This window comes from Thermobia domestica, chromosome 3 (assembly GCF_964235325.1).
Source record: "Thermobia domestica chromosome 3, izTheDome1.hap1.1, whole genome shotgun sequence".
NCBI lineage: Eukaryota > Metazoa > Arthropoda > Insecta > Zygentoma > Lepismatidae > Thermobia > Thermobia domestica.
The window spans coordinates 126555230-126583096 of NC_137456.1; the positions used below are offsets into that span (position 1 = coordinate 126555230).

Sequence of the window (27867 nt, forward strand, 5' to 3'; positions counted from 1 at the left end):
ATGAGTTATTTAACTTCCCGAAAATCTAATTTGGTTTCTGGCCAAAATACATACATGAATTCTATATACTATTGAGGTTATACTGCTGGTTTTTAGAAATATTAAAAAAAGTCAAAAAAATTAACAATTGTATATATAATCTTTAATTATCAAAAATATTCAACAAGAAACTAAACGCAATTTAGTTTTGTCAACTCTAAGTTGTGGATATGTAATATTTTTAGTTTTATTCAAAATTACCTTAACCACGAGGACACAATAGTCCTTCTTCTTTTTGTTACAAAAATGGCGTCAGCCAAAAGATAAAAAAATGACAAATAATTATAATTATTATGTATGAAAAATATATGAACTAATACTCGGAATATTCACATAAATATATGTATATATTTTAAACTTATCTGCAATAGATATATTACTGGCAAGACTCGATTATACTGTCACAAAACTATAAATAATTGATGAGCTATAAAAAATGAAGTTAACTCACCAGGCAATTACGTCAACTAAAGCAGCTGAGAAATTTTACATGGCGAGCCAGCAAAGCTCCCAGCATGCTCCAGTTGATAATAAGTGAGAAATTAAATTCATAAAAACAAAACTACAATGCCGTGAAGTAAAAATAATGACCAAAGCAAGGAAACAATAACATAATAATAATAATAATAATAATAATAATAATAATAATAATATTTTATAAATGACTAGATTCTGAATACATTACACCTCAAGCCTTCGACTCGGTTTACGCTGTAAGTGAAAATTGTCCTTAATTAAAACTTGTAATTGTTTATATTTAACTTTTTCTATGTTTGCTCACCATCTAACTTGCGGGTACACACATGTTAATGTGTAAATCTAAATATGATTATGACCCTGGTCTTAAACGCCAAAGCACGTTCATGTTCTGTATCGTTACTACGGCTTGGATTTCTATGATCTAAAACCTTTGAAAATGTGCATGCATTTGTACCCTAAAGCAAAGCTAAATATGACTTAGGTTATAAAACCAGATAACATCACACAACTAAAGTTCTTGATTTTAGGCATCTTGAAGTTATACTCAGTGTAATATTCTCCGTAGCAGCTTTACCTATTATATACTGTAACTAAATAAACTAATCTCTGAGCAAAGCAAACCAGTTTTCTTTATAGAAGTAATATCTTGTGACAGTTTCACCAACTAAACACTGGCTTCATCAGACGTTCCTACTTACATGAGAATTCACAACAGATTAGATACTACAAGACAGCTAAAACCTTCCTGTAACGAAGAAATCACCAATTATGCTGAATTTACAGAAAAACTGACAAATAATTACTTATCTCGTAAGGCTTCTGAATAACTTATTTCATTGTTCATCAATTTTAATCCTTGAGCTCCGGTTCGTCACACTATCACCTTCGATTTCAATGAACCTTGTCTCTTTCTATTCTTGACCATCCTTTTGTCTTCTTGGCCTAGCACTTTCATCTCGTTCTAATTAACCGCATGTCCCGTTCCTTTGTGTTTGTAGACTGCGTTTCTATCTCTTTCTAACCTTACGTTGTTTAATTCGCTCGTTTGTTTCCTTTTCTCCAACATATGTCATTGCACGAGATTTTATATATTACTTTTTTTTTCTCCTACACCTACGTCTACGTCTTCATGTTTTCTTTTCATCATCATCTTCTCCATTAGTACTTCAAATAACCTCTTGCTTCCTTTCCTGTACATCGAGATACTTCTCATTTTCTTTCTTTTTATTATTATTATTATTTATTTCTGTGTTTCCCACAATTCTTTCTGTACCCCACTACATTATCTTCTCTGTTTCACTTTTGTCTGGTTCCAGTCTTCGTACTCCTGTTTCATGTGCTCTTCAACTTTTCTTAGTCCGTCTTCTCTTTCTGTGCTCCAGTTTCCTCTTATCTTATCCATTTCCCTCTAACTTTTCATGGAAAACTTTTATATCTTCCTTCACTTTTCTTTTTGTCGAGTAATAGTACACATCATTCCTAACATAACAATAGCTTTCCGCAGCTGCCCTTTCTCCCGTGATTATCCTCCCTTACTTCTTTCTTATCTTCATGTCTAAAAACACTGTGGCCTCTTTCTTTTCCACTTCCACCTCCAGTTGAATACCTTTTCTCAATCACAGGTTTCTTTCAAAACTTCTTTGTTGCCGTTTTTCCCTTCCAAATCCCTGTACAATTATCAACATATCTTTTTTTTTTATCTCTACTTTTGACCTATTTTCCTTCTCCCATTCACTCATAGCGACACCAGTCATAGCGACCTCTTCTAATACTGGGCTCAGCCCATCCTTAATTCACCTATGATACAGTAATTGTTCATCCACATAACTCCCAAGGTCTCTTTCGGCCCTTCCTCACTCTAGCCATTAATCCTCCTAACTTTCATCTGCTCTGCTGTGGCCGTCAGTATGTTCTTTCCTCTTAAACTTGAGAACATGCAAGATGCAAAGATAAAAATATGATATATTATACAAATCAGAGTCTTAATCATCACTATCCATTTTCAGATAGTTAAATCGTCACAATATATTACCGTAGATATACACAAATATTAATGCTCAAATTTAATGTATGGTTATGGCCTTGTGCTATTTTGAAATAATTAAATTGAAACAATGCAATCTTTAAGTTACAATTAAGTCGTCACAGTGGTTCTAAATCTGAAAATTGCCTGCACTATCTATTGACTTCAGGCAGGGAGCGAGCGTTAAGTATTAGGAATTAGCATTACTTCTAACACTTAAAAGAACTTAGACGTTTTCCTTTTATAATAGGGATACAAAAATGTTTACTTTTATGTTCCTTTCAGTATCTTCCTTACATTTCATAAACTTTCAGCTCTGTAAGCTTCTTCGGAGAAATTAATTTCTTGAGGTCAAAACTTGAGTGTCCTCTTCCGTATGTGTTATTTTTATTGTTCCGTATGAAAGTAAGTGTGAATGTAAATGTATTTGTATATACAGGGTGTGTCCAGTGGGTTGTGATACGTCCTAGTGTGAACTTAAATGGGTTTGCTCCATTGGACACGAACTCATGGGTACTGAAATTGCAGAGTAACATATCAAAAACAGTCATAACCCAGTGGGACCAGTGCAGGGTGTAACATAAATGCATGGCCAAAAGTGACGAGGTAATTCCGGACATCCAAATAAGTAAAAATGTTCCTGTGAACATGGTTCCGACACCGCTTCGTTTCCAAGATACAGGGTGTTCAAATGTCGAGTCCCTCCAATGGCTCATAATGGGAAAGTGAATGAAAATGTTCAGTATTACAGGAAAAATACAACCAAGCAAAGTTGGCAAAAACCATGTTTTTTATTGATTTTTTTAAACCAGGTTTTTTTGGTTTGAATAATTTGCTCTACCTATTTATATCATATATGGACAGAAATAAAATAAGTTCGTTTCGCCTTGGTGTTATTATGCAACAACCGGGGTATGCTGAAAGGGTTCACATAAGCTTAAAGCGAAATCCAAACCGCTTCTCGGCTTACATTCGAGAGAAATTATCCTCCATTTGAACTCCGGGACTAATTGGCCCAAAATGCGATATGTCTGCCGATTCACTCACGAAGGACTTGTGATAAAAATACGTTGTACTAATCTTTACATACTTGTTAATATAATTGTCAAGAGTAATTTCAGAAGAACAAAAAGATAAACAATTGCACAAGTGAAACCATTATACAGAATTACATATGGACAATTTCAAAGTACTGCAGAGTACAAAAGAACTAATTTAGTCTTAGTTAGTTTACTACGATTTTTATTAGTCCAAGTTAAAGAAATACGACGACTTAATTTGCATATCAGTAAGAAAAGTGAAAAAAGATAACGAATTATTTGAGTTCACTTCGGCTATGACCCATTTATACATAAATAGATACCAAAGATACTTCTGATTTTAATAAATGCCTCTCGTGAGATTTGTATGACTCCCCTCCCTTCCCCCCAAAGAAAAGGTATGGCATTTCGATTAATTTTATCAATACTAAACGGCATTAAAAAGAAACAATATTTAGAATTTCTTCGATTGCAATTGCAAGAATAATAACAAACTATAAAAAAGTCAGAAAAGAAACATTGATAAACTTATTTTAAAAAAATGTTGCTTTTGTAGTAATGAATGGGGAATTTAGGTCTGAATATAATACGAATAATATACGTGAGTGAAACGTGATAACCCACAAATGTGTGTTAATCAAGAGTTTACGAACACTTACACTTTTACGATTTTTTTTTTTTTTTTTTTTTACAGTTGGTTTAAACCAGCCAACCCTGCAACCAAGTAAAAAATAATGCCTGTGCAAATACATTTACACTAACATAGAGAACGAAACTAATCAATATTTGAGGTTATAGGATTGTCAGTGTTGCCAACCTGGTACAAACTTATGTTTTTAAATAGCACTAGACGTCCGCACGTTAGCATATGATTACTGCTATCAAAACGTTCCTAAACATGGGGTAGATTCCGCTTAGTTTTCGAAAGAATAAGGCTATTTGAAAACATAACACATTATACCAGGGTAGCAACACTGACAGCCCAATAACCTCAGATGTTGATTAGTTTTATTTCTCTATGTTAGTGTAAATGTATTTTGCGCAGGCATAATTTCACTTGATTGTATTATTCCTGTAATATTCAACATTTCCATTCACTTTCTCATACTAAGCCATTGGAGGGACTCGACATTTGAACACCCTGTATCTCGGAAACGAATCAGTATCGGCCCCATGTTTATAGGAACATATAGGAGTCCCTCTCCCCCCAGGACTAAGTGAAACTAGTATTTTCAGAAGCTTCAAACATCCGTGAATCAGATATAAGATGTTAACACGAAAAAAAGAAGTGTTCCGAAGTGTAAATTCAAGATGGCCGCCAGCCACAACATCCTTTACGTATAAAGTAACTGTTTTCTTCAAAAATTCACAGAACGAAAATTAACAAGACTACAGTTACAAAACATACCTCATTTTGTTTGGTGTATGACAAGTAATTAAGAGCATATACTGTTGTCCCCATATTGTTTAAGTTTAGAAGAAAAAGAAGAAATATCAGAAATATAAATTTTTTCCCATTCCTTTGAGTTTCTCTTTTCGCTTACAGAGATAGCACAGGTACTGGGAAGTCAAATTTATTACCAAAATATTCTATCATGTATCCTCCTCCGCCGTACCAAAACCTATGAGTAACACTTGATTAGTTACGGAGAAAAAAAAAAAAAAACAAAAAAAACATACGAAGTGAAGCAAATCCTGGCGAATCGAATTTACAATTTTTTTTTTCTTTTTATATATAAACACAGTTCGTTTATCTTCATTTTAAGACAATATACACATGATTGAAACATATTTAAATTTCTAAAAGAATGGTTTCCTTCTCAAGATAACTTCTTTCTTAGTACAGGAATCATAATTGTAAGAGCAAAGTTAAAATAATAATATAGGCACTTCGATAATATGGACTGGCAGTACAAAGCAACAAACAGTATCTAGTTTTGCACAATTCATATCAGTAACCGCACTGGCGCAAATCCCGTGGGGATGAGGGGATATGTCTCCCAATCTTGAAACTGGGAGGGACTGTCCCTCCCAATAATCCGATTTGATATGTGTTTTTTTGGGGAGAAATGTGATAATTTGTGTCTGACTGCCACTTCATCTATATCGCCTGATATATAATATACAACAGGTTCACCTCAGAAATCAGATTCATCTACTGTAATATGAGTCTCATCACTCCCCCCCCCCCCAGAATAAGCCTCAAATCTGCCCGCCTCCCAATGTTGAAAACAACTCTGCTCCCCTAATTCTCCACAGCACTGTTTTTCAACTTCATAAGTATTTTGAACATCGCTTATATATATAATATGAGAACGGTCTTTCCCGTCCTAACCCCCCCTCCTCCCCAATGTTGAAGACAGATTTGCGCTGCTAAACAACCGGACAGTCACCAACTTGCCTAACAACTATTGACAATTACCTGTCAATCGTAGAGCCTATCACGGAGTACAATGTTGTGAAAGAACTTAAACCGTGTGAAGAAGCTACAGCAGAGGTGGGTCAGCTATACACTACCACAACATTTGATCTAAGGGTGTGTACGAAAGCACTTCCAATTAAATGAAGTAATCCAGAAGAATATAGAAATCATACAGTGTTTGTTGGAGCCTTTCATACGATAAAGAACTACTTAAATATGATTGGCCCCAAGATGGAAGGACCAGGTTACTCTGACATAATATTAGAAGCCAATCTAGTCTCTGCCGGCTGCCTAAATGGCTTCCTTAATGGAAAAAGCTGCAACAAAGCTATGTGGTGCTGGAAGATAGTCAGTGAAGCATTGGAACGTCTACTTTTTGACGTGTGTCTGTCACAAAATATGCATTGGTTTGAAGCCCCGATAGTGACATATTTTTTTATTTCTACTTTATTATGCACAAATGTTAGATCCCTTGCTATTTTATTAGGATACTGGAAATGGACGAAACAGACGACTCCTAAATATTTCCGATATTGCAAGGAAATTTGGCCAAGGTTTGTGTGATTGCATTGCTTCACTGGTGAAGATTGCAACTGCGCTTTTAAGAAGAAATGTAAAGTGATGCATTTGAAGAAAATGGAGGACAAAGATACTTTTGCTGCTTTAGGAAACCAATGGGATGTTTCTGAAGCATTAACAACCCAATTAAATGAACTTACTTCCTTGATGTATGGATACTCTTCCTTGAAAGACAATGATGAAGTTCGGATGTTTATGTTAAAGAAAATGGTTGGTAAATATAAACTCATAACAATTGCTTCCAAAGTGGATCTCTCCAAGTTGCCAGCATGCAAACGTTCGCTACTTCCACATATCAAACGTGTAAATTACAGATATTGTATATCGAAGTAATCACATATACCAAATCCAGACATTCCAAGCCTAATTCTACATGGTTGGCAAATTTGTGATAAGTTTTTAGAACCGGTGTGGTCAGAGGGCCCACTATACCGTTTTACCTGTATAGTAACATTTTGGCTTCGGATAGCAGTACTCATACTGTAGGTGCTGATGATGAAAATGATGATAATGTTGATCTCCTGTTAGTAGGTAGCTTATCAGATATTTCAGATGATTGAGTGCGAAATTTGATAGGGCGTATTGCGATCGTAAGTCTTAAACAAGTATCAATCATTACATAAAGATCAAAACCAGTGAGACCTTACAAATATGTGTAAACTAATGTCTTTAAATTCTTATACATAAAATTATAATGCAACGTGCCATAGTAGTAATTCCAACATTCAATATTTTGGAAATGTTTTGAAACATGTTCATTTAACTACTTGATATGGCAGCGTCATTTATTTTTGTCATTATGTAATCAGATCATTATATTAGTTATGTATCATTTATCGTGTATCACTCCACATTTCCTTCCTGTAAATGTTGTATCAATTGTAATTCAAACTTTCATATCCAACTTGTAAATAATACCCTATATTAGTTTCAGTAGTAGTCAGAAATCTTTAATAGCTCCTTTCCAATTAACAAATTCTTGTCCATCCACAATAACCTAATTCCACAGATAATCTAATTCATCAATGTAAAGGTAGGGAAAATATAGAGTATCTTGAATATCTTAATACCTATGTAATGCACCATTATTCATTTCCATATATGAAAAATTTGAAAATTTGTAATAATTTTAATGTTACAAAACGGATCTAAATCATATGGTTGGAACACTTTCAAGGTGATCTTGGGAAGGAGACTAATGTTTAAGAAATTGGAATATATAAGATTATTTTTTCTGTAAATTCAGAAAGTGTGAATGTGAATGAAAGAAACAATTCTTTGGAAATTTTAATGTTTCAGTCATGTGTATATATTGTCTTAAAATGAAGATAAACGAACTATGTTTATATATATATATATATATATATATATATATATATATATATATATATATATATATATATATATATATAATCTGTAAATTCAAGGGTTTCGCCAGGATTTGCTTTACTTCGTATAAGTTTTTTTTTCTCCGTAACTAATCAAGTGTTACTCATAGATTTTGGTACGGCGGAGGATGATACATGATAGAATATTTTGGTAATAAGTTTGACTTCCAAGTAACTGTGCTATCTCTGTAAACGAAAAGAGAAACTCAAAGGAAAAAATGAAATGAAATCTGTAAGTTTTACGTCCCACGGTTATGCCGGTTAGGCTAAAGGAGACGGTGATAATGAGAGATGAGTGAAATGGTGGAATGAAGAAAGTGGGAGGAAACGGGAGTACCCCGAGAAAACCCACGAGCACGGTGTTTGTCCACCACAAAGTTCACTTGGCGGGGGCGGGGATCGAACCCGGAACCCCAAGCACCAGAGGTGAACGCTCTACCACTGAGCCACCGTGCCCCCCAGAAACTCAAAGGAATGGGAAAAATGTATATTTCTGATATTTCTTCTTCTTCTTCTAAACCTAAACTATATGGGGACAACAGTATATGTTCTTAATTACTTGTTATATACCAAACAAAACGAGGTATGTTTTGTAATTCTACTATTGTTAATTTTCGTTCTGTAAATTTTTGAAGAAAACAGTTACTTTATATGTAAAGGATGTTGCGGCTGGCGGCCATCTTGAATTTACTCTCTTCGGAACACTTTTTTTTTTTTTTTTTTTCGTGTTAACATCTCAAATCTGATTCACAGATGTTTGGAGCTTTTGAAAATACTAGTTTCATTTAATATTTGGGGGGGGGGGTCCATTGGGGCTGACCTAGCTCCTCTATCTCTCTTTGTGTGTAAGATAAAGGTTTGATTCGATGTGACAAAATTCTGTCTAATATAGTCTAACTGCAAAGAAATCTTGAGTTTCTAATTAACGAGGTTAAAAAAATAGATCTTAATTTATATTAATTTTAAATCAGAATAATAATTTCTATATTTTCGAAACAATCAAAATGCTTTAATGTATCTCTTTTTCTGTTCTGAAATTTAGAAATAACAATTAAATCATATGTGTGTAGTAATTTTGTCTCATTTTCTTTTTCAGCCAATGAATTCCCAAGCTCCTTCGAGTCCATTGTTAAAAAGATTTTACGGTTACTGTTCCATGTGATAGCACATCTGTACCATTGTCACTTCAAAGAAATAGTTCTTCTAAATCTTCATGCTCACCTGAACTGTGTGTTTGCACATTTTATCTTATTTAATGAACAGTTTAAATTAATTGAAGAGAAAGAAACGGAGATACTACAGGACTTAGTGGTTGCTCTTAAGGTGCACTCGGATACTGAAGAAAATAAAGAGAACATTGAAGATGTGAACGGGGCTTCAAATCAAGGTCCTTCAGATGCAGCTGGACTTGAATCTGCAGAAGCGAAGGAGAAACGAAATATGCCAGAGCTTTTAAACAAAGAGTCTTCAATAGTGATGAGTGAAGATGCGTTGCACTAGTGTACAGTGTATCATAGTTTTATTTTTCCCCAGGAGGCTCCACTGTAACAGTGGAAAAAAAAATGTTAATCACCACCAATAGGATTTCGTTTTTTTTTTTCGAGACTGATTTTTTTTTTATTAAAAAAAAAGTACTAGATTGCTGGCTGAACGTCTAAGTCATTTTTTTCTTTCTTGTGGCTGTTTTTTTCTTTCTTATCCTCCCCACTCCTTCTGATCTTCTGTAGGAAAAATTTAGCAGTTCCATTTTTTGAAGGTGTACTTTGTTCCCTAGTCGAGTATGTGATTGACATTTTAAAATGCTAGACAGTACAAACTTGGGAACTGGATTCTGAACTTTTCCTGAGCTGGACAGCGTAGTCCCATATGGGAGATTTAAAAAAAGATAAAGAATTGAACCAAAGCCTTACTTTTCTCATTGTATGTACTTAAAGATATAAATTGGGGAGAGGTTTGAGTGATAATAAAACTGAATGTGTAAATTATGAGAGTGTGTTGGTATGAATGGGCGCGTATCTGTGTTAGAACGCGAAGTTTAAATAAAATAAAAAGTGTGTATTTCATTGATTGCGTGTGTGTACATATATACATACATCTATAAATATATAAATATATATATATGTGTGTGTGTGCGTATGAATGGATATTTGGATACGTGTGGTTATGTATGTGTATGTATGTTGGTATGTATGAACGTGTGTGTTAGTATGGGCGTATGTGCAGACGAAAGAAGTAAAATAAAACGTTAACCCAGTTTGTGGAACTTGCCCTGTACCAGTTACATACAAACTGGAAACAAGTGTAGCAATCCCGACTATAGAACTGGTTGTCTTAGGGAAAAAGCAGAATATAATGAACATAGTGTGATCTACTAAATAATAATTAAAAAAATGCCGTTCCTTTCAAGGTATTTGGGTGGGTTCAAGAGACTACGGGGTTGGGCCTAGGACAAGTTACCAGTTATTATATTATTACTATTATTATTATTATTTAAATCTGGTCGGGAATTTCACCACAAGTGCTGGTCCGAAACAAGGAATGAAGATAATGAATACACTTTTTAGGAGACTATTGTAAACTGCTGTGCTGTAAATAATTTATTGATATTTTAAAGAGAGAGCTAGTTTGAACTTTGTTCTGTAAAGTATTGAGAATTAAAGGAAAAGAAACTATTAATAATTATTATAACGATAATAATTGAGACTATTACTTAATTCCCCTATTGTGGGTATAAAACCTCTGAATATTAAAAGCCTTGCCTACGAAGAAAGTAAAACCGGTAGCTCACTCTACTTCTAGTACTACCTGTCTTAATTCTCCACCGAGATTACAATATTCAGCCTTGACTAATAATTATTCAGGTTTCCATGATCTTTAATAAAGAAACGTAATTAATGGTAACTACATAATCGAGAAGACTATTAAATAGCATGAATGTGGCAGTTTTGTCAGCATGCAGTGTTTGTGCATGCATGTATTAAGTAGATCTTAACGCTTAGTACAAGAATCTAAATAATAGGCTCTTTGTTAGATGGAATATAACATTCAGTTAGTTATATTCATGAAATGTTTGGACATTTTCTCTCTTATTACTTGCACGTCAAGAGGAATTAATATTTCGGGTTAGTAGCTACTTTAAATATATATTAAAAATAGTTGCAAATAGTGTTGTCTTTATGTAACTCCATTTTGCCGAATATGCTAATAAATTGTTAGGTTCCACGTAATTTGGAGGAAAGAAAGAAATAGATTAATATTTTAATTAGTCAATGTGAAGCCTTTCTCTGCTTCTAACATACATATTGTAAGCAATGGTTTTTGTCGTTAACTAGTCCGAGACAGTGATAAGTTTAAATCAGTTTAGTACGGTATTCTGTATTTGCGAACATATATTATGTTATTTATTTTGTGGGATTGTAAAATAAAGTAAGGAAGGAAATTCACAATAAGAATGAAGTATATCATGAAATGGTATTTATTATTATGTTAACTCAGATGCGCATTTGTTACTATTATTGCTATTTTGGTTCAACTATAATAACATAGAATTATTGTAAGTCTCAGAGGTTCAGTTGTAACTAGGAAATTATTTGTTACGTATTTCAAGTGAGACTTACAAATACATTAGATTAACATTGTTAACAGTGTATTACAGGTCGATTTATCTACAGAAGAACGAATCTCATGAACACATTGCCTTTTTTATTAAAATTGCTATTATTCTGTGAAGCTATTTATTTATTTATTTATTTATAAAAATACGGAAAAAGATGTATACGTATGGTAATACAGGAAATGAATGCGTGGTAGAAGCTAATTGCTATAGCGTTAATGTTCACCCATTTCCTCTCCTCAAGAAACAGAATTGTTGGGTTGCAATCAAGCAACCTGGTCCAAAAAGTCCACAGATTATTTTATTGTATTTCATTCAACTATACTGTAATTTAGAAGGAATTGAAGTTAGAATTACAAATCGTAACCCAGTGCAAATTGTGAATGACATTTCAGTATGTGTTGAAATATTGAAACAAACAATATGTGGAGTTCTACATTAATACACTCGGCTAGATCGAGTTCACTGAATATCCTAAACATTCCTGACCAAGCTTTAATTAAGACCCTGTTGTTTTTCAGCTGACGAACGAAAATAGAAAGAAAATTTTTCCTCGTTTTATCTTGTACCATTATTGTGTTAGTATGACAACATTGAAAACCCCGTGATTGGTTTGTTCTTAAAATATTCTCTAGAATAGAATTGGATATAATGTATCGTGCATTTTTTAGAAGTATTTAAATAATAATAATAATAATAATAATAATAATAATAATAATAATAATAATAATAAAAGGAACTCTTAAGTCATACTGTTGGATGCTTTCCGCTCATAACAATGGACGATGTAAATTTTTATGAATAATTTATAATTCGTAAAGATATCAAAATTCATGTTTAAACATTTAGACTTTTAATTGATAGAATTTATTAACGAAGGAATACAAACAAAAATGTAGGACTTTTCCTATATGTAATTATTTATTTTGCAGCTGTTTCTTAAATACCATAGTTGAGTGATGACATGTATGGTGATGCTTGAAATGTGATAACATTGGTTGTGACAGCGTTAGGTTGTTCACTTGTAAATAAGTTTGTTTTTAAGGGAATAGATTTGAAGACTGATAATGTACGTCATGTACAGTATGTATTTTAAATATCTTTTGTGTGAAATAACTATGTTTCGCATCAAGAAAATGAAATATATGCGTTTTGTAAAATATATGTTTTTAAAGAAGCTTAAAATATTTTTTTTATAACCATTAAAACTACAGTGTGAACGATTGCTGTTGTATTTAGCGTCTATATTTTTATTGTTGTAATAATAATGAAAATTTGTTAATACATGAACAATTAGGTTTTCTTGTTCTAAATTTTAAAATATGTACTGAGAACAAATCGAAATCTTATCACTGTCTCGAAACTGTTTTGGAGGAGTAATAATCTTATTTATTTGAGTATAGCTTCAATGGTGGAGAATTAAAACAGAGGTATTACTTTTTTTGTGAAAAAAGAAAAAAACAAGAGAAACTAGCAGGGAAGGGACATTTACAGAGATATAGTTTACAAAGCACACTACTGTATCAGGGATAGGATGTAATGCCATAGCTGGTTTTATATATATACATATATATATAAATAAATATATAAATATGAAAAATATACATATATATATATTGTAACAATGTGCGCGAATGATATCACCTTATTTTGAAACCGTAACTCGCATCTCAGCAGTATAGAATGTGAGTTGTAGACTACATAAAAATTAGCACTACTGATGTGAACATGCATATCAGCTCTATGTACAAGGCCGGGCCTGGGAGCCAGTAGTATGTAGAGCAAGAAAGCAGATCTATAAGGGATGAATCATGATTGCACTATGAGCTTCTTTTAAAATTAAGAGAAACAATATGTTTGGAGAACCTTTGAAAGGAAAGGTTTTATTTTTAAAAAGCATCATAATACAAACTCCTGCCACAATGTTGTATTTCTTTTTTAAATCGTGAGATGTACTTTCAGTATATTTTATTTTTCAATGTATCTATCGATTCTTTGGGAAACAAAAGTATTAATTATTGAAAAAACTTTGTCTTGAGCAATTTCGATGTTAAGTTGATAGAGGCCTGCTCTATACAGATAATGATTGGAAAATATGAAAGTGCTAGTATTGTTTCAGAAATATTTTTTTAAAAATGTTTCTTAACTAACAAGATAATACATGAGGAGCATTCACTTCTCAATTAATTTATTTTCATGTGCTGGAATTGGTATTTGTTAAGATTTCCTTTCAAATACTGTTATGAATGCGACATACATATAGGTATAAAGAAAAGAAAATCTTCTGAAACATATTGTCTTACTGTTGTATCTGTGCAGGTCTCTATAGGTTGGTACTTAATATATCTAGCTGGAATGTACAACATTGTAATGGGATAATCTCATGTACTTAAGCAATTTATCCTTGTCTGTCTGTCTGTCTCTTGTTTTGCTCTATTTCAAGTGATATAGCTGTATCAGCTAAAATATATACATATATATTATTGGCGGTTTCTATTGTGGCAGGTGTTTTCGTTTCTGAATGTATCTGGCAACCTTTGCTGGAATGAAGAAGTGATAGCTTTACGCAGTATCTCTTCCTTTAGATTATTGTGATAGACTTGAGCAGGTAGCATACTGCACAAGTCAGTCTTTAGCAAAAAACAAAAAAACTAATAAAAAAGTGTTGACAGCACCTACATTATGCTTTGTTTCATTGTTTTTCTCCTTTGTTTCTTTCAGGTCACGTTAGTATCTCCTGTCCTGATACCATAAGATGGGTCATAAATCACTTTACATTAGAAATGAATTATTTATTATATACAAAACTATGAAATTACGAGGGTTGTTTAATAATTTTTTGCCACCAATCTTCTTTTTGCTTGTTTGTTTGTTTTTATTATTAATTGTTGTACGTGACTAATTTTACTCTCAAATGAAAGCTTGAACCTTCGGCTTTCCGATGAGCCTTTTACTTTTCAATATAGTCCCCACCGGCGTCGACACACTTGCGCCAACGGTGCACTAATTGTTGCATGCCGTTGGTGAAGAATGAGATCGGTTGCTGACGACACCAAGAACGCAGTGCCTTAATGACCTTCATCACGGATACCAAACGGCTTTCAGTTGTTCCTTAAGCTTTGGGAACAGCCAAAAATGACAGAGGGAAGGTAAGCGCGGCATATATCCGCAAATTGGAACTTTTGCAGCGCGGCTGTGGTTTCCTGGCTTGTGTGCGGCCATGCTTCGTCGTGTTGAACGATGGCATTTTTGTGAAAAGAAACTGTAACGACATGCACGCAACTACGTTAGTGTCTGTGTAGCGCTCGGAGTTGACAAGGAGTTACATTTCAAAAAAAAAAAAAAAAAAAAAAAAAATCAGCACCACACCTTCATTGTCCCAAAAAAAAAAAAAAATCAATCAGCACCACACTTCATTGTCCCAAAAATAGTGAGCATAACTTTCCCTGCTAACGACTGCCTTGTGAACTTTCTAGCACGGGGAGAGAATTGAATGTCTGTACTAGCGTTTAGTCTCTGGCTCGAATTGATGAGCCCAGGTCTCGTCCCCAGCATAAGAAAGGCGTCTTTTCGGTGTAGAAAGAGACCACATAACTGCACACTATTTTAACCGTCATGTTCATGTAGTCCATCACTAATCCTGCAACTGCGTTATTGTCAGTGGAGTGACTTGGACAGCAGAGTGTTACGCTTTCGTTTGAGTTTACAATTATGCTCATAAAATAATTAATTTTAAAAAAAGGAGGTTGGAGGCAAAACTTAATTAACAATCCTCGTATTACATTTTATTTTTATCATAATATCAACTTACGTTAGCTAAAATCAAGTGTTCATAAGTGCCCTTCAGTTTCAATGCACAGATTACATCTTTTAAGCACAGAACATACTTTCCACACTAATATTTTTGGATGATAATTTATCAGAAATATAGAATAATACGCATTTTTAAACGCGCTGTAGATCCGTAATTTCCAGGAAGGAGAAAAACAGTGTTATTCTCCAAACAGAAAGTCCATTGGGCTAAGATGTTGGCAATTGTGGTCATAATCACCACTTCTGAAGTACTAGCATATGTTCAATCTTTGATAACGCAATTCACGAATTACATCATAATGTATTGTTTACGTCAGCGAGCTACTGATACTGAAAACTGAATAACGCTGCGATTATGTAGTGTCGAAATCTCAATTTCACCATCCTCGCACGCCAAAAGAAACTTCGCCAAGTTCGCACTTATGCTTTTATATATATTTCTTATTAGAATTTTTCCAGCTTCCTGTATGAGACAGTTCCAGTTGCGTTATTATACAGAAGGCTTAACGGTAAGTAGGAGCTTTGCATTTGGACTTTTAAGTTATGGAAGTCCCATAAGAAATTACTTTACCGAGCATAGTTCTAAAATTGTGTTAACAGACGCGATGTTGCATTGTTCGATGCGTAAACGAACGCTGTCTGCTTTCCCCCTTTGAATTTTTTTTTTTTTTAATTTTGATTTAATTAACATAATAATAGGATTTTCGAGGGATGTTATAAGTATAAACGTAGTAAAGGGGATGATAAATAATAATCTGTCAACCTCAGAAAATTTGTCTAAGGCTGTGAAACGAAAAGAACGAACAAATAAATAAATAAATAAAACTGGCCGTGCAATGCTGTTAAGAGACGAAAAGTGCGATTTGTATTTTATTGAAAAAATAGTGAAAGTTAGACACTTTCTTAATAGAGAGAGAATCAGCACTAGTTATAATCTACGAAACACACAAACTAGAAGTTCTCTCATAACCGTGCTACTACCTTCTCCCAAAAAGAAAGAAGTAAAAGAGCCAAGACAACAGAATGGAATATTGCATATAGTGAATTTGCTAATAATACTATATATAATTATGGGTAGTCTTGCAAGTAAAGCAGTAAAACTGCGTAAAGAAATGGAAGTAATTAAAATACATTCTGCGGAAACGAAAAAAAAAAAAAAAAATGCTGTTCAAGAAATCGAAGAGCTCAAAGCTGTAAAGCTAAATTACAACGGAGCAGGACATTTGGGCGCAAAGCCGTAAGCTATATCTGACTAGGTTAATCTACTTAAATGGGTTATAATGTATTTCATACCTGGAACCCGAATGTCTACGCACTGAAAGCTTCGAAAATAGGCACTAATATCACAAAGATAAACAAATAACTGCACAACGTAAAATATTCAGAAAGGTGAGATTTCATTCCAATTTTCTTAAAAAAGCTATCTTCAAAAACTAAATTTTCGTTACATTATAGTATGTCTTATGGTAAACAGTCACTGAAAGTAGCAGTTGCATTAAATGCTTCGTTTAGTTCTAGTAAATTTTTGTATAACACAGAATGAAATTAATTATATATATATATATCCTAATTTCAGGAAAATCGGAGATCGTGATCCGCAGATTTTTTTTACCCAGCATGAATCTGTATTGAACTGAAATAAAATTTGCTGTAGGCATCCTATGACACCCCAAAATAAACTTCTGTGAATTTACCTTTATATCATCTCTAACGTAAAGGAATAGGCATTTTGGATATTCATAACTTCATAGCTATTCATAACATTATATTACTGTTTATTACTATATTTGCAACAGAGATAATTGGTAAGGAAACAACAGTGAATATATAATATAGATATTGAATAATTTATTTTTATCTTATGTTACACTTATTATGACATTACCATTCCATGACAGAATTATGGGCCAAACCCGCAAGTATTCTACAATGTCAACAGTTTCAAAATTCTGTGCAATACGGCGAATCCTTTCATCTTTCTGAATATATTTTGTTCTTTTCTTGGGCAACTCTTCTCCTCGAAGCATTGCCTCGTACAGTAAGTCCCGCTTTTTTGTGTTTTCCTAAGTGCATCACAAAAGTGTCAAATCGACGGATGGCCCATTTGAAGCTCTGATTACAGTCCGCGATGAGGTGCTTTGACGTGGTGTTCGTTCTTGACTATGGTCATTGAGAAAACTCATACAAATTCCACATCCTTATTGGAAATAATGTTATTCTTGTACCATGCGTTTTAATAATTTATTATAGGAAATAAAAATGCAGAAATGAAAATATGTACAGTATTGTACACATTTTAAGATAAATTCTATGATGTCTGACTCAAAAAATCAAATACACAGTGCAGTATAAATATATAGTCACATCTTTAAAATAACTAAACATTAACGCAAAGGTGCGTTTTTTACACAAATTACATTTCTTTATTACATGTCTTATTTTATTAAAAAGAAAAAAAAAATCTTTTAAAACTAAATCACATAGTACGGAATACGGATATTACGACCCGGATAGTCGAGAGTCTGCTGTAGTTCCTTCCTATTTCTTTTGAACTGGTAGAGACAAGTTGTGCATGAGGTGCAGAAGCTTTGCTGTGTTAAAGATGCTATTTTTTAGTTTTTGCAAAATTATTTGTGGAAGTGTTTCGAAATTTCCAGTGCCTAAACATCCAGGTTCTAGTTATGAAATTCAATATGACATATATAGGTAGGTAAACCTATTCGGACAAAAGGTTTTGCGCCCAAATGTCATGGACGCAATTACAACAGAGAGTAAAACAGGTGAAAACTTGGGGTTAGCAATATGACTATGCACCAGACATCGAAATAAGAAACATCGGAAATATCTTGAGAGGTGACTGAGCCACGTTTATATTTTAATGAAATGGAATGTTAATTCAGCTCTTACTGATGCTATAGGAAAAGTGGTGGTATCAACGTAGGTCATATACAGGATGGTAAGTAACTAAACAAACTTCGTGAGCTGATTCTCCACACCGAAACCAGCAAAAAAGTCCTGTGGAACTTTGGTCAGTGAGGGATAGTTTCAGCGATATAAGGTGCCGAAAGCGTGAGAAAATGAACTTCAGGGGGCTGTAATTCAAGAACAATGCAACGTAGAGAGTGCGGTTTTGAACATGACACTCGAAGTCATACCTGCTCGATTGAAAAATGTATGTTTCAAATCTCCGCAAGGTGTGCGTGGAATTCTAAACACGATATGTGACAATCTTGTCAATTACGCACCATTTCCAGACTGTCTTCCTTTCCCATAAATCATTAGTGTGTCTCTCCGCCAAATACTCCCTTCCGCCTTCATATATAGCCGCTTACATCAGAAACAACCATCAAGTATTTTCTTTACTTCAATTGTTCCCCTCACATGACTTTCACTCACTTCCTCACAAACCAAAATAAATGCTATAATACATCTGGTAAATTTTCTAAAATTGATCCGGTGATACAGCAATTAACCCGAACGTATACACACATCGTGAAAGAAGTTTAATTTTTCACCAATTACTTGTAGCGCCCCCTTAAATTTTATCTATGCCAAGTGAGATATTTTCATGTCGCTCAGTGGATAATTTTTAGGAGACAATAAGAAGGAAATGATTGAAAGGCAGGGGCGGATCCAGCACCGACTTCTGGGGGGGACGATGGGTTGTCATACTGCTACTTTTAAGGGCTCCAAACTTTGGGATGGGTTTTATTTATATAAAAAAATAAGAAAGTTTCTCTTCTGGGGGGGCGATCGCCCCCCCCCTGGTGAAAGGTTTATAATTTTTCAACATTTTTTTTTCTAGGGGTGCGCCAAAGGTAAACCTGCACGTTAAATTTAAACATTTCACACGAACACAAAAATATGGTTTTTATTTGTTACATAAATGCATGTTTTAACAGTAAACTAACATCTTTGGTAACATGACATATCGAAATTAATGTATTCTCGCATGTCAAAGGCTTAAATTCACACCATGCGCTGCCGCTGATGATGACTGCCTCGCTTTGGAAACCATTAGTTAAGGTGGTAACCTGACCTTTGTCAAGTATGTACAGTGTTGGTGAAGATTTTCCCCGGGGACACTTTCAATACGCACAGTTATAGTAATGCTGTAAAGATACTACTAACACACGTTGATCACTATCGGATATATGCCTCTAGGTAGGGAGAAAAGTTCTCAACTCCGAAGGGGAATTTTCCAACACCTAGTGCTGAAATCATCACTTGATATACATATGTATAGGCCCATAAGGTGTTGGAGTATGGAGAATTAATACTGATGATCAGCGGCTGCCATCAGAGGGAAATGGGGCAATTCCCCACACTTTATGCCTCAGTGGCGGATTCAGTGGGCAATCGCCGCCCCCCCCCCCCAGAAGAGGAAAGTTTTTTTTTTTTAATTTTATATATAAATAAAACCCATCCCAGAGTTTGGAACTCTTAAAAGCAGCTCTATAAGTAGCAGTATTACAACCCACCGCCCCCCCGCAAAAGTCCGTCCTAGATCCGCCCCTGTTATGCCTCCACATCATTACCAAATCACATGCATCCTTACTAATGGCAAATTTTTATATCCTGCCTCTTTCCATGCCGCCAATGTTTATACCCAATCACCGCTACTGCTAATGACAGTTACATCATTTGTGTTATTTCTAGCTTTATTAACTTAGTTAAGCCCGTCTCACAGGGATCTGAACTAAGACCTCAATCCAGGTTACAACTTGACAATGTTGCTTAAAGGCGGATTTTCATGCCCGCGTTAGAACGGAAGCATCACATGTAGCGTATTCACCGTAAATTATTTTCGTTTTCATACATCCGTGCGTGTATTGCGCCAAATTACTACTCCCTAGCTAATGCGCATGCGTAAAATAGAAAGTTTGCGACTTCCGCCATGTTAGTCAGTGAATACAATAGTGTACGCGCGCTACTTCCGTCAGAATTGAACAAATTTCTACTCTGACGCGAGTGTAGCGCGCCATCTCCGATGCGTGATTTCATTGGCTGTTTAGCACAATCGCTCGCAACTCACGGAGATAAAGGACACATGAAAATCCGCCTTAACTCAAACTTCCATGCAATTTCTTTTATCCTGAGATGATGTAGGGGTCCCAGACGATCCTTAAAACTACGTAGGTTTTACTATCAAAGCCTCTCGTGATCGTTGTATTAAACAGACGAAAAACACTTGAAGAATGTGTTACGCACAGGGCAATCAACTTTTGTAATTGTAAATATTATTGTTTTTCTATTCCACAATATGAGTTCATCCGAAGAGGATGAAATAGCCGTAGCAGTGATATCTGCTCTGTTGTTGACAAAATCCGCGCTTCCCTCCCCCCCCCCCAAAAAAAACGAGAGAAAGAGGAGCTGCTGGATCATGGAGTGGATTCTTCGCCGCAATAATGAACAGGAAAGGACCGTATTTTGAGTGGTGAATAATGAAGTACTTGCAGAAGATCCTCGTTCCTACCACTGGCGCAAATCCCGGCGGGTTGAGGGGGACATATCCCCTCCAATTTTGGAACTGGGAGGGACTGTCCCCCCAATAATCCGATGTGATTTTTTTTTTTTGAGAGAAATGTGATTTGTTTCCGATTGCCACAAAGGAAAGTGAGATGAAATTGATGTCCCCCATAATAAGCCTCAAATGTGTCGGCCTCCAAATGTTGAAGATAACTGTGCTCCCCTGATCCTCTACAGCATTGTTTTTCAACTTCATAAATATTTTGAACATCACTAACAAAAAAAAAAAAAAAAAAAAAAAAGGGAACGGTCTTACTCGTCCCCCCAATGTTGTTGACAGATTTACGCCGCTGGCTTCTACCAAAAAAAAAAAAAAAAATACAAAACTAAACTATTCAGAATTCCATACGTTATTGAAATTAGTAACTCCGAAAATTCGGCAGCAAGATACGAACATGAGGGAGTCTGTATCAGCTGAAATAGGTTTGTATATTCTTGTATCCACCAGATTGTATAACTGAAAATCAAATGACTTGTAGAAATATGTAAATGAGGGCAGTTATCAGGCGCGGAAAGCTAAAATAAGTTCATCTTATAGTTCCTTTGCAAGCCTACCGTGAAAAATTAAGGGGGTACGCCTCTCTCAAATTTTCACGATAGGCTTGCAAATGAATTATAATATGGTTGGATCGCACCCCCCCCCCCTACATTTTTGGGCTATCTACCGGCCTGCATCACTCTATTAGGCCTTTTGAACAAGATATATCTTTGAAAAATAAAATGTAAAAAATACATAGTCTAGTAAGAAAGCAGCCCGGTCCAAAGCAAGGTATTACTACAACGTCACCAAAGTGTGCGTTTGATTTATCCATAACTCAGGACATACTGGATGAAATTGTGTTGTGCACAAATATTCAAGGTAGAAGAGATGCAAGGAAAAAGGAAAACGTGGAGGGAAGTTTCGGTAGAAGAACTTGAAGCTTTTATTGGATTACTACTGCTGGCTTGAGTGAATCGTGACTGGGATGTTCCTACACGTGAACTTTTTTTTGAACAACTTTGCTGATCCTAGGTATCGTGCAACATTTTCAGTGAATCGATTTGAAAATACACGAAGAATGCTTCGTTTTGATGATAAGTGAACACGGCAAGTAAGGCTCACTACTGACAAATTAGCTCCATTTCGTTATGTTTAGTCTTTATTTATAAGAAACTGCACAGACGCATACTTTCCTGGAGAGCAACTTGTAGGTTTTCGTGAAAGGTGTAACTTTATCCAATACATGCCTAGCAAACCGGCCAAATAAGGCATTAAAATATTTTGCTTGTGTGATAGTGACACAGGTTATGCCAAGGATGCAGATATATATCTCTTGGGCGACAGCCAGGTGAACCTCCTCAAAGCAATTTAGCTTCAAATATCATAAAAAAGTTATCTCGTACAGTTCTGAACTTTGGTCAGTAGTGAACATAACTACTGACCAGTTTTTCACTAATTATGATATTGCGAAATTTCTACTGATTACAACTGTTGGGACAATAAGAAAAAATAAACGTGAGGTTCACTCTTGTGAACCTGGACCCCCCACCTCTCGGTACAAACGATTTCCACAAATCAATAAAAAGTACGGGAGATCTTAGGTTGACAAAACCAGAGCACCACACAATATGACGTCACTAAATGTGATAGTAAGTTGAGCAGTGAAAACATAGCATCTCCACACACGAAATTTGATGATGTGCACCGCGAAAGGTTTGTTGACACAAAAAATTTGGAGATCCACAATATATAATTGACATAAAAATTAATGATTGGTCTACATCATATTAGCATGTGGCAGGCCCGTATCCATGGGGTCTAGGGGGTCGGACCTCCTCTAAATTTTTACTGGGTCCCTAAAATTTTCACAGTACACTTGCAAATGAACTATAACAGGGTGCAAAATTTCAAAGTCAGACGCACTCGCCAATCCAAAAATAATGGTCGCCAGTATCTCTCACGTACAAATTGAGATGCCCCCCCCTTCCGAAACGGCCTTTGGTTTGATAAAGAAAGACTTCACATTCCGTGTTTTCTCTCACTCAGTGACAATTATTTTCATACGAAACAGAAAATGCGCTGCCCCGTGAGTTCAGGCAGAAACATTCATACTGAATACTGGTCGCCAGCTCTAAATTTCTAGTCGCCAATGGAGACTTGGCGACCGGGAAATTTGTGCGCTGAGCTATAATATGATGATTAACTATAATACGTTTAGATCGGGACCCCCTCCCAAACTTCTACCGGGCTTCCCCTAGATATTTGGGCTAGCTACCAGCCTAGTATGTGATAAGTGACAGGGCCGTAACTTGAGGAGGGAGGGGGCAAATGCTTCCCCAAGGAAGGTCCCCGCCGTTCGAGGGGACCCATTTTAAGACAAAATTTTCTTACTCCGTATACGATACGAACATGAAATTATAAATGAAGCATCGGATATGTCCACTATATTACATAAAGAAAACAACACATAAAAGGTAAATAAAACAAAAAATGAGTCGTGGGCCCTTTTCAATAAAAAAGTTTACTATTAGGATCCCTAGAAATAATGTTTATTCGTATGGCTTTGATATCTGTTAATATTGTCCCCTTAATTCATTTGTCATGTATGGAACGGGCCCAAAGGTGTAACTAACGACCCGGGCCCATAAAGAGTAAGAGAAAGATGGAAAGAGAGAGCCCAAGTATTAGAGAAACAACTTTTTTCTAGGAGCACCAAATACGCGTATTAATGTTTACCCCCCTCTCAAGAAAAAAGTCTGTGCTGGATAAATGAATGCTGGTGTAGAATACATAAACATAAAAACAGTAATTTATGATTAAAACGAATGACTGCGTGTGAAAAAGGACTATACTACTAATTTTTAAAAATTATATAACGTTTACTGTATGTAGAAAACGATGATGCTGTCCTATTTTATGAGTTTGAATTTGCAAAATTTACGAAAGAAGTACGGTATGCAATATATATATATCGGGTTCTGTAGAATCACGGGGGACCAAAACTACGTAAAAACACAATGTTTATAGGTGGAATGAGTTCATGTTGCGTAAAGATAATTGATATTGATATGTGAGTAATTTGTGAACTGAGTAGACTGGAAATGCCGTGTGCAGAATGGAAAATTTTGCAATTACTATTTGCTATTAATTAGAATGGACGAATACAATGTGCATTGCGGCGTTCTAACCCGACTTCGCTTGCTAGCGCTCGCTCGTCACCTCGGCGAGCACACAATCACGGTACAGGGGAGGAATATAAGGAACGGATAAGGAAAGAAGCGGCCTGAGGCCTGTAAATTAGATACCATCCCGGCATTTATCTGATGTGAATGAGGAAATCACAGAAAAAACCTCATTTAGGATAGCTAGCCTGAAAAAGCTGTTACACCTTTTCGAACGAGTGACCCTGCCGGGAATCGGACCAAAGGCGAGAGCATTAGCGACTACTCATGCTCAGCAATACTGTCTGAAACTCTTTAGTTAGTGGTATGTTTGGCTTTTGGTAGATTAACCTCAAAAACATTTAAGAAAACAGCAATGATTTTCAAAAAAAAAAAAAAAAAAAAATGCTTTCTCCCCGTAATCCGACATATGACTAGTTTTCAAAGCACACACTGAGAAAAAAAAATGTAGGTAGCGTACTTAAAACGGTAGGTTACATGCGTAATTCCTGTAGTTTTTGGACTTAACGTACAGCAAACGTATAACTGAAAACGCATGTTTTATAATACTTTCCGTATAAGTGTTCCATCGATACGTAATTTCAGTATGAAACAATATAGGCTGTCAGGATCTCACATACAAATCGACGCAGAATGTCCATAGTAGAATAGAATATAGCTGCAGAATGTAACATAGGTGATATACGGAAAACTATTAGATGTCAGACATCCTGCAATGGCATGATGTAACATCTAAGGGCAGTGCGTATGTAGCATATGCTCCATACTGATTTCTGTAGTAAGCAAGAGGATTTCGTATATTTGTATAATATACCGCTGTTCGGAGAATGGATTTTTCTTAGTGTGTAGTTCATAAGCAAGGGCGCCCATGTTGTGGTTTCCAAGGGGGCAAGTATAAGCGACGTTTCAAATATAGTTTCAAATTTTGCTGTAAGTAATGTAAAAAATTGGGTTTTCAATATTCCCAAGTACAATTTCCTCTTAGGGGCGAGCGCCCACCTTGCCCCCCCTGATGAGCGCCCTTGTTCATAAGTAATGCAGTTAAGTGTGTGCTGAACCTGTGGGTTCGGTATTTCTTGATAAATACATTAAATGTTGTGCGTGTAATCCACAACGCACACAGATATAGGTGGGAACACAGATATAAGTTAGGCGGGAATTCATGTCACTTACTGACCTTCCCATTTTAAGGCAGTAATAAATGCGAAAATTTTCGATAAGTGATTGGCCTACTTTGATTTTGCGAATAGTTCGTACTATGTGCGACTTTGTCCATGCGGCGTCTAGGGTATGGTCGACGTCGATAAGCTAATAAAACGAAATACTTCAAAAGTTGAGCCAGTGGGTGCGTAAACGTAAACCTCGTGTAGCTTAGGTATAGGCTGCATAATTACTTTATTACATCAGTGTTAATGTGCATCCTTAAATTGGGATAGAGCAGTTTTCGGAGTTCAGATCAACAATACGTGGATAAATTCATATTACTTTGAAACTTACATTTCTTGATGAAAATAGCGTCATCACGCCTTCTAGACTGTACATGTGTTGGCGCATGCCATTGATCCACAGGAACAGGTAAAATTCAGGGGCGCTACAAGAGATAATTGTTCAAAAATTACATTTTTTTTAATTTATGGGTGCAGTAGTAGTAAGGCAGTAGTAGTAGGGTAGTAGTTTAGTAGAAGCCAGGCCCGCAACCAGAGGGGGCCAGGTCCCTCTAAAATTTTTGTGGCCCCTCCAGACTTCAATACAAAATTTCATTATTAATACAAAAAATACAATGTAGATATTTATAAGATAATTTTAATGACTTGCCCCCCCGTAACATATTCACGGCCCTCCCAAACCTTTGTAGCTGGTTTCGGCTCTGGTAGTAGCAATGATAGTACCGGTAAAATAATAGGCTAGTAGCAGTAGTAGTAGTAGTATAGTAAGGCAGTAATGGTAGTAGTTGAGTAGTAGTAGTAATAATAGTATACTAGTAGTAGTAGAGTAGCAGTAGTTCGGGTTAGGTTAGGGTAGGTTCAGGCAACGAAATAGTCATATTTCAAGTCCCTTGTACATTAGTTTGCAGCCCTGGAATAACGCCCTTATGGAGAGTTTCATAGAAATGAAAGCAACATCTCAATGCTGTATCTATGTTCACAGATGACTTACATATTCTGCGCCTTCATAAATAAATTTCCTAAACATTTGTCTTTTGTTATGGGCGGTAAGTCCAGTAGCTGAAAAAAAGTATTATCATTGCTTCCTTTGGTTTCCTGTGTTTTCAGCCTTTTCTTCAAAATATCTTGGATGTCATAGCATAAATAACACAAAAAGCCAATCATTTCCTCGTGATACACACAACTTTGGAGAACAGTTCTCTATTTTTCTTTGGTTGTAATTCTGTCATCAGTATGCCATGTGAAGAATCAGATTTTTTTTTTTTAAAAAAAAAGGTTAGCACAAGGAATGATTTTATACTTAGATAGCACTTTACTCTTTAACGTAAGCTAAACTAACCCCATTTAATGTAAAAGTGACTAAATACATAGTGAAAATTCGATTTTGTTGCTACAAAATTAATTGATCTAGTTTCTGAACGATTTAATTAATCTATTAAATTCCAAGGACCTGCAGAAAGTTAGAAAAGAAGTGCTAATATTATAGCTATTCATGCGCTGGTCTGAAGTAAATCAGTAAGCAATTTCTCTTTCATTTGTTTTCAAAGTTTCGGTAACTTGTTCTGGACTGCCACCTATCAACAAGTATACAAAACATGATTAAATACTTCTATGATCGTGTAAAAGTTGATTCAAGTTCATTTGAGACTCTTCTTCAAGTGTCTTGAGCAATATTCCTTTGAACATGTAAATTTAAGGTATTGAATGGTCTTGTTCAAGCTTTCTTTGACGGTGTATGAATCTATTGAACGAATCTATTGAATTCAAGACAAAAATTACGTCACTGCAGACGTCTATTCATCAAATAGTTCTGAACAGTCTTGAACAAGAATCTTGCTCAAGCTTTCTTTGATCGTCTAAAAGTAATATAAGAGTTATGATCACAGATGTGCAGTGTTGAATTCAGACTTTTGTACAAGAGAGGGGAATAAAAATTTAAGAAGAGGCTCTGTTTTAGAATGCAGTAGAGCAGAAGTTATCTGTCGCAACAAAACCCATAAGTTGCTATTGTGTAGTCGGTTGCAATATACATATTACAATTTTTGGGTTAATTTCCAAAGTTGGGCGTCCGTTTCCAGCAAAATTTTTAAAATTTACAGGAAAGATACGGATAATTTGATCATTTGTATGCTTGATAATATATAATAGTCTCGAAAAATCTGTTTATTTGTTATATATAAGCGGTTATAAACATGGGACTATACGGCGAGCGGAGGGAACTACTTGGCGCAAGGTAACCGAACAGTTGCATTGTGGGAAAGAAACGAACATTTATGTTATCAACATGGCGAATGTACAAGGGCAATGAATTAACAGTTTTAACATTTGTGAAGCAATACGTTGATAATGAACAAAATCTTTTAAAAGTTTGTGAAGAGCACGTATTAATGAACCAAATAACAAATTGCAGAAAGTGTGGAAAGGAGATAACAGCGAAAAAACGTGGCGAAAGCGGACGCCCAACTTCGGAATAAATGCCCAATTTTTCCTTAACTAACGTTGTGAAGCGTTTGTGTGTGTCTGCATTTAATTTCCAAGTTTTTAACTTCCGCTTTATACGAGAACGCATATTTTAAATCACGCTTTACCCTAGTCATAGAGCTAAATATGCAA

At 35.3% G+C, this 27867-nt stretch overlaps 1 protein-coding gene across 5 annotated transcripts in view; it reads left to right on the forward strand.

Moving 5' to 3' along the window:
• Positions 1-11721, forward strand: part of Mob2 (MOB kinase activator 2) — a 521602-nt gene extending 509881 nt beyond the window's left edge. For all 5 annotated transcript variants that reach the window (XM_081751644.1, XM_081751643.1, XM_081751641.1 and 2 more), the window contains exon 5: positions 9068-11721. In XM_081751644.1, the coding sequence (XP_081607770.1) occupies positions 9068-9471 (404 nt within the window). In that variant the 3' untranslated portion in view covers positions 9472-11721. The remainder of the gene's footprint in view (positions 1-9067) is intronic.
• The last annotated feature ends 16146 nt before the right edge of the window (positions 11722-27867 follow it).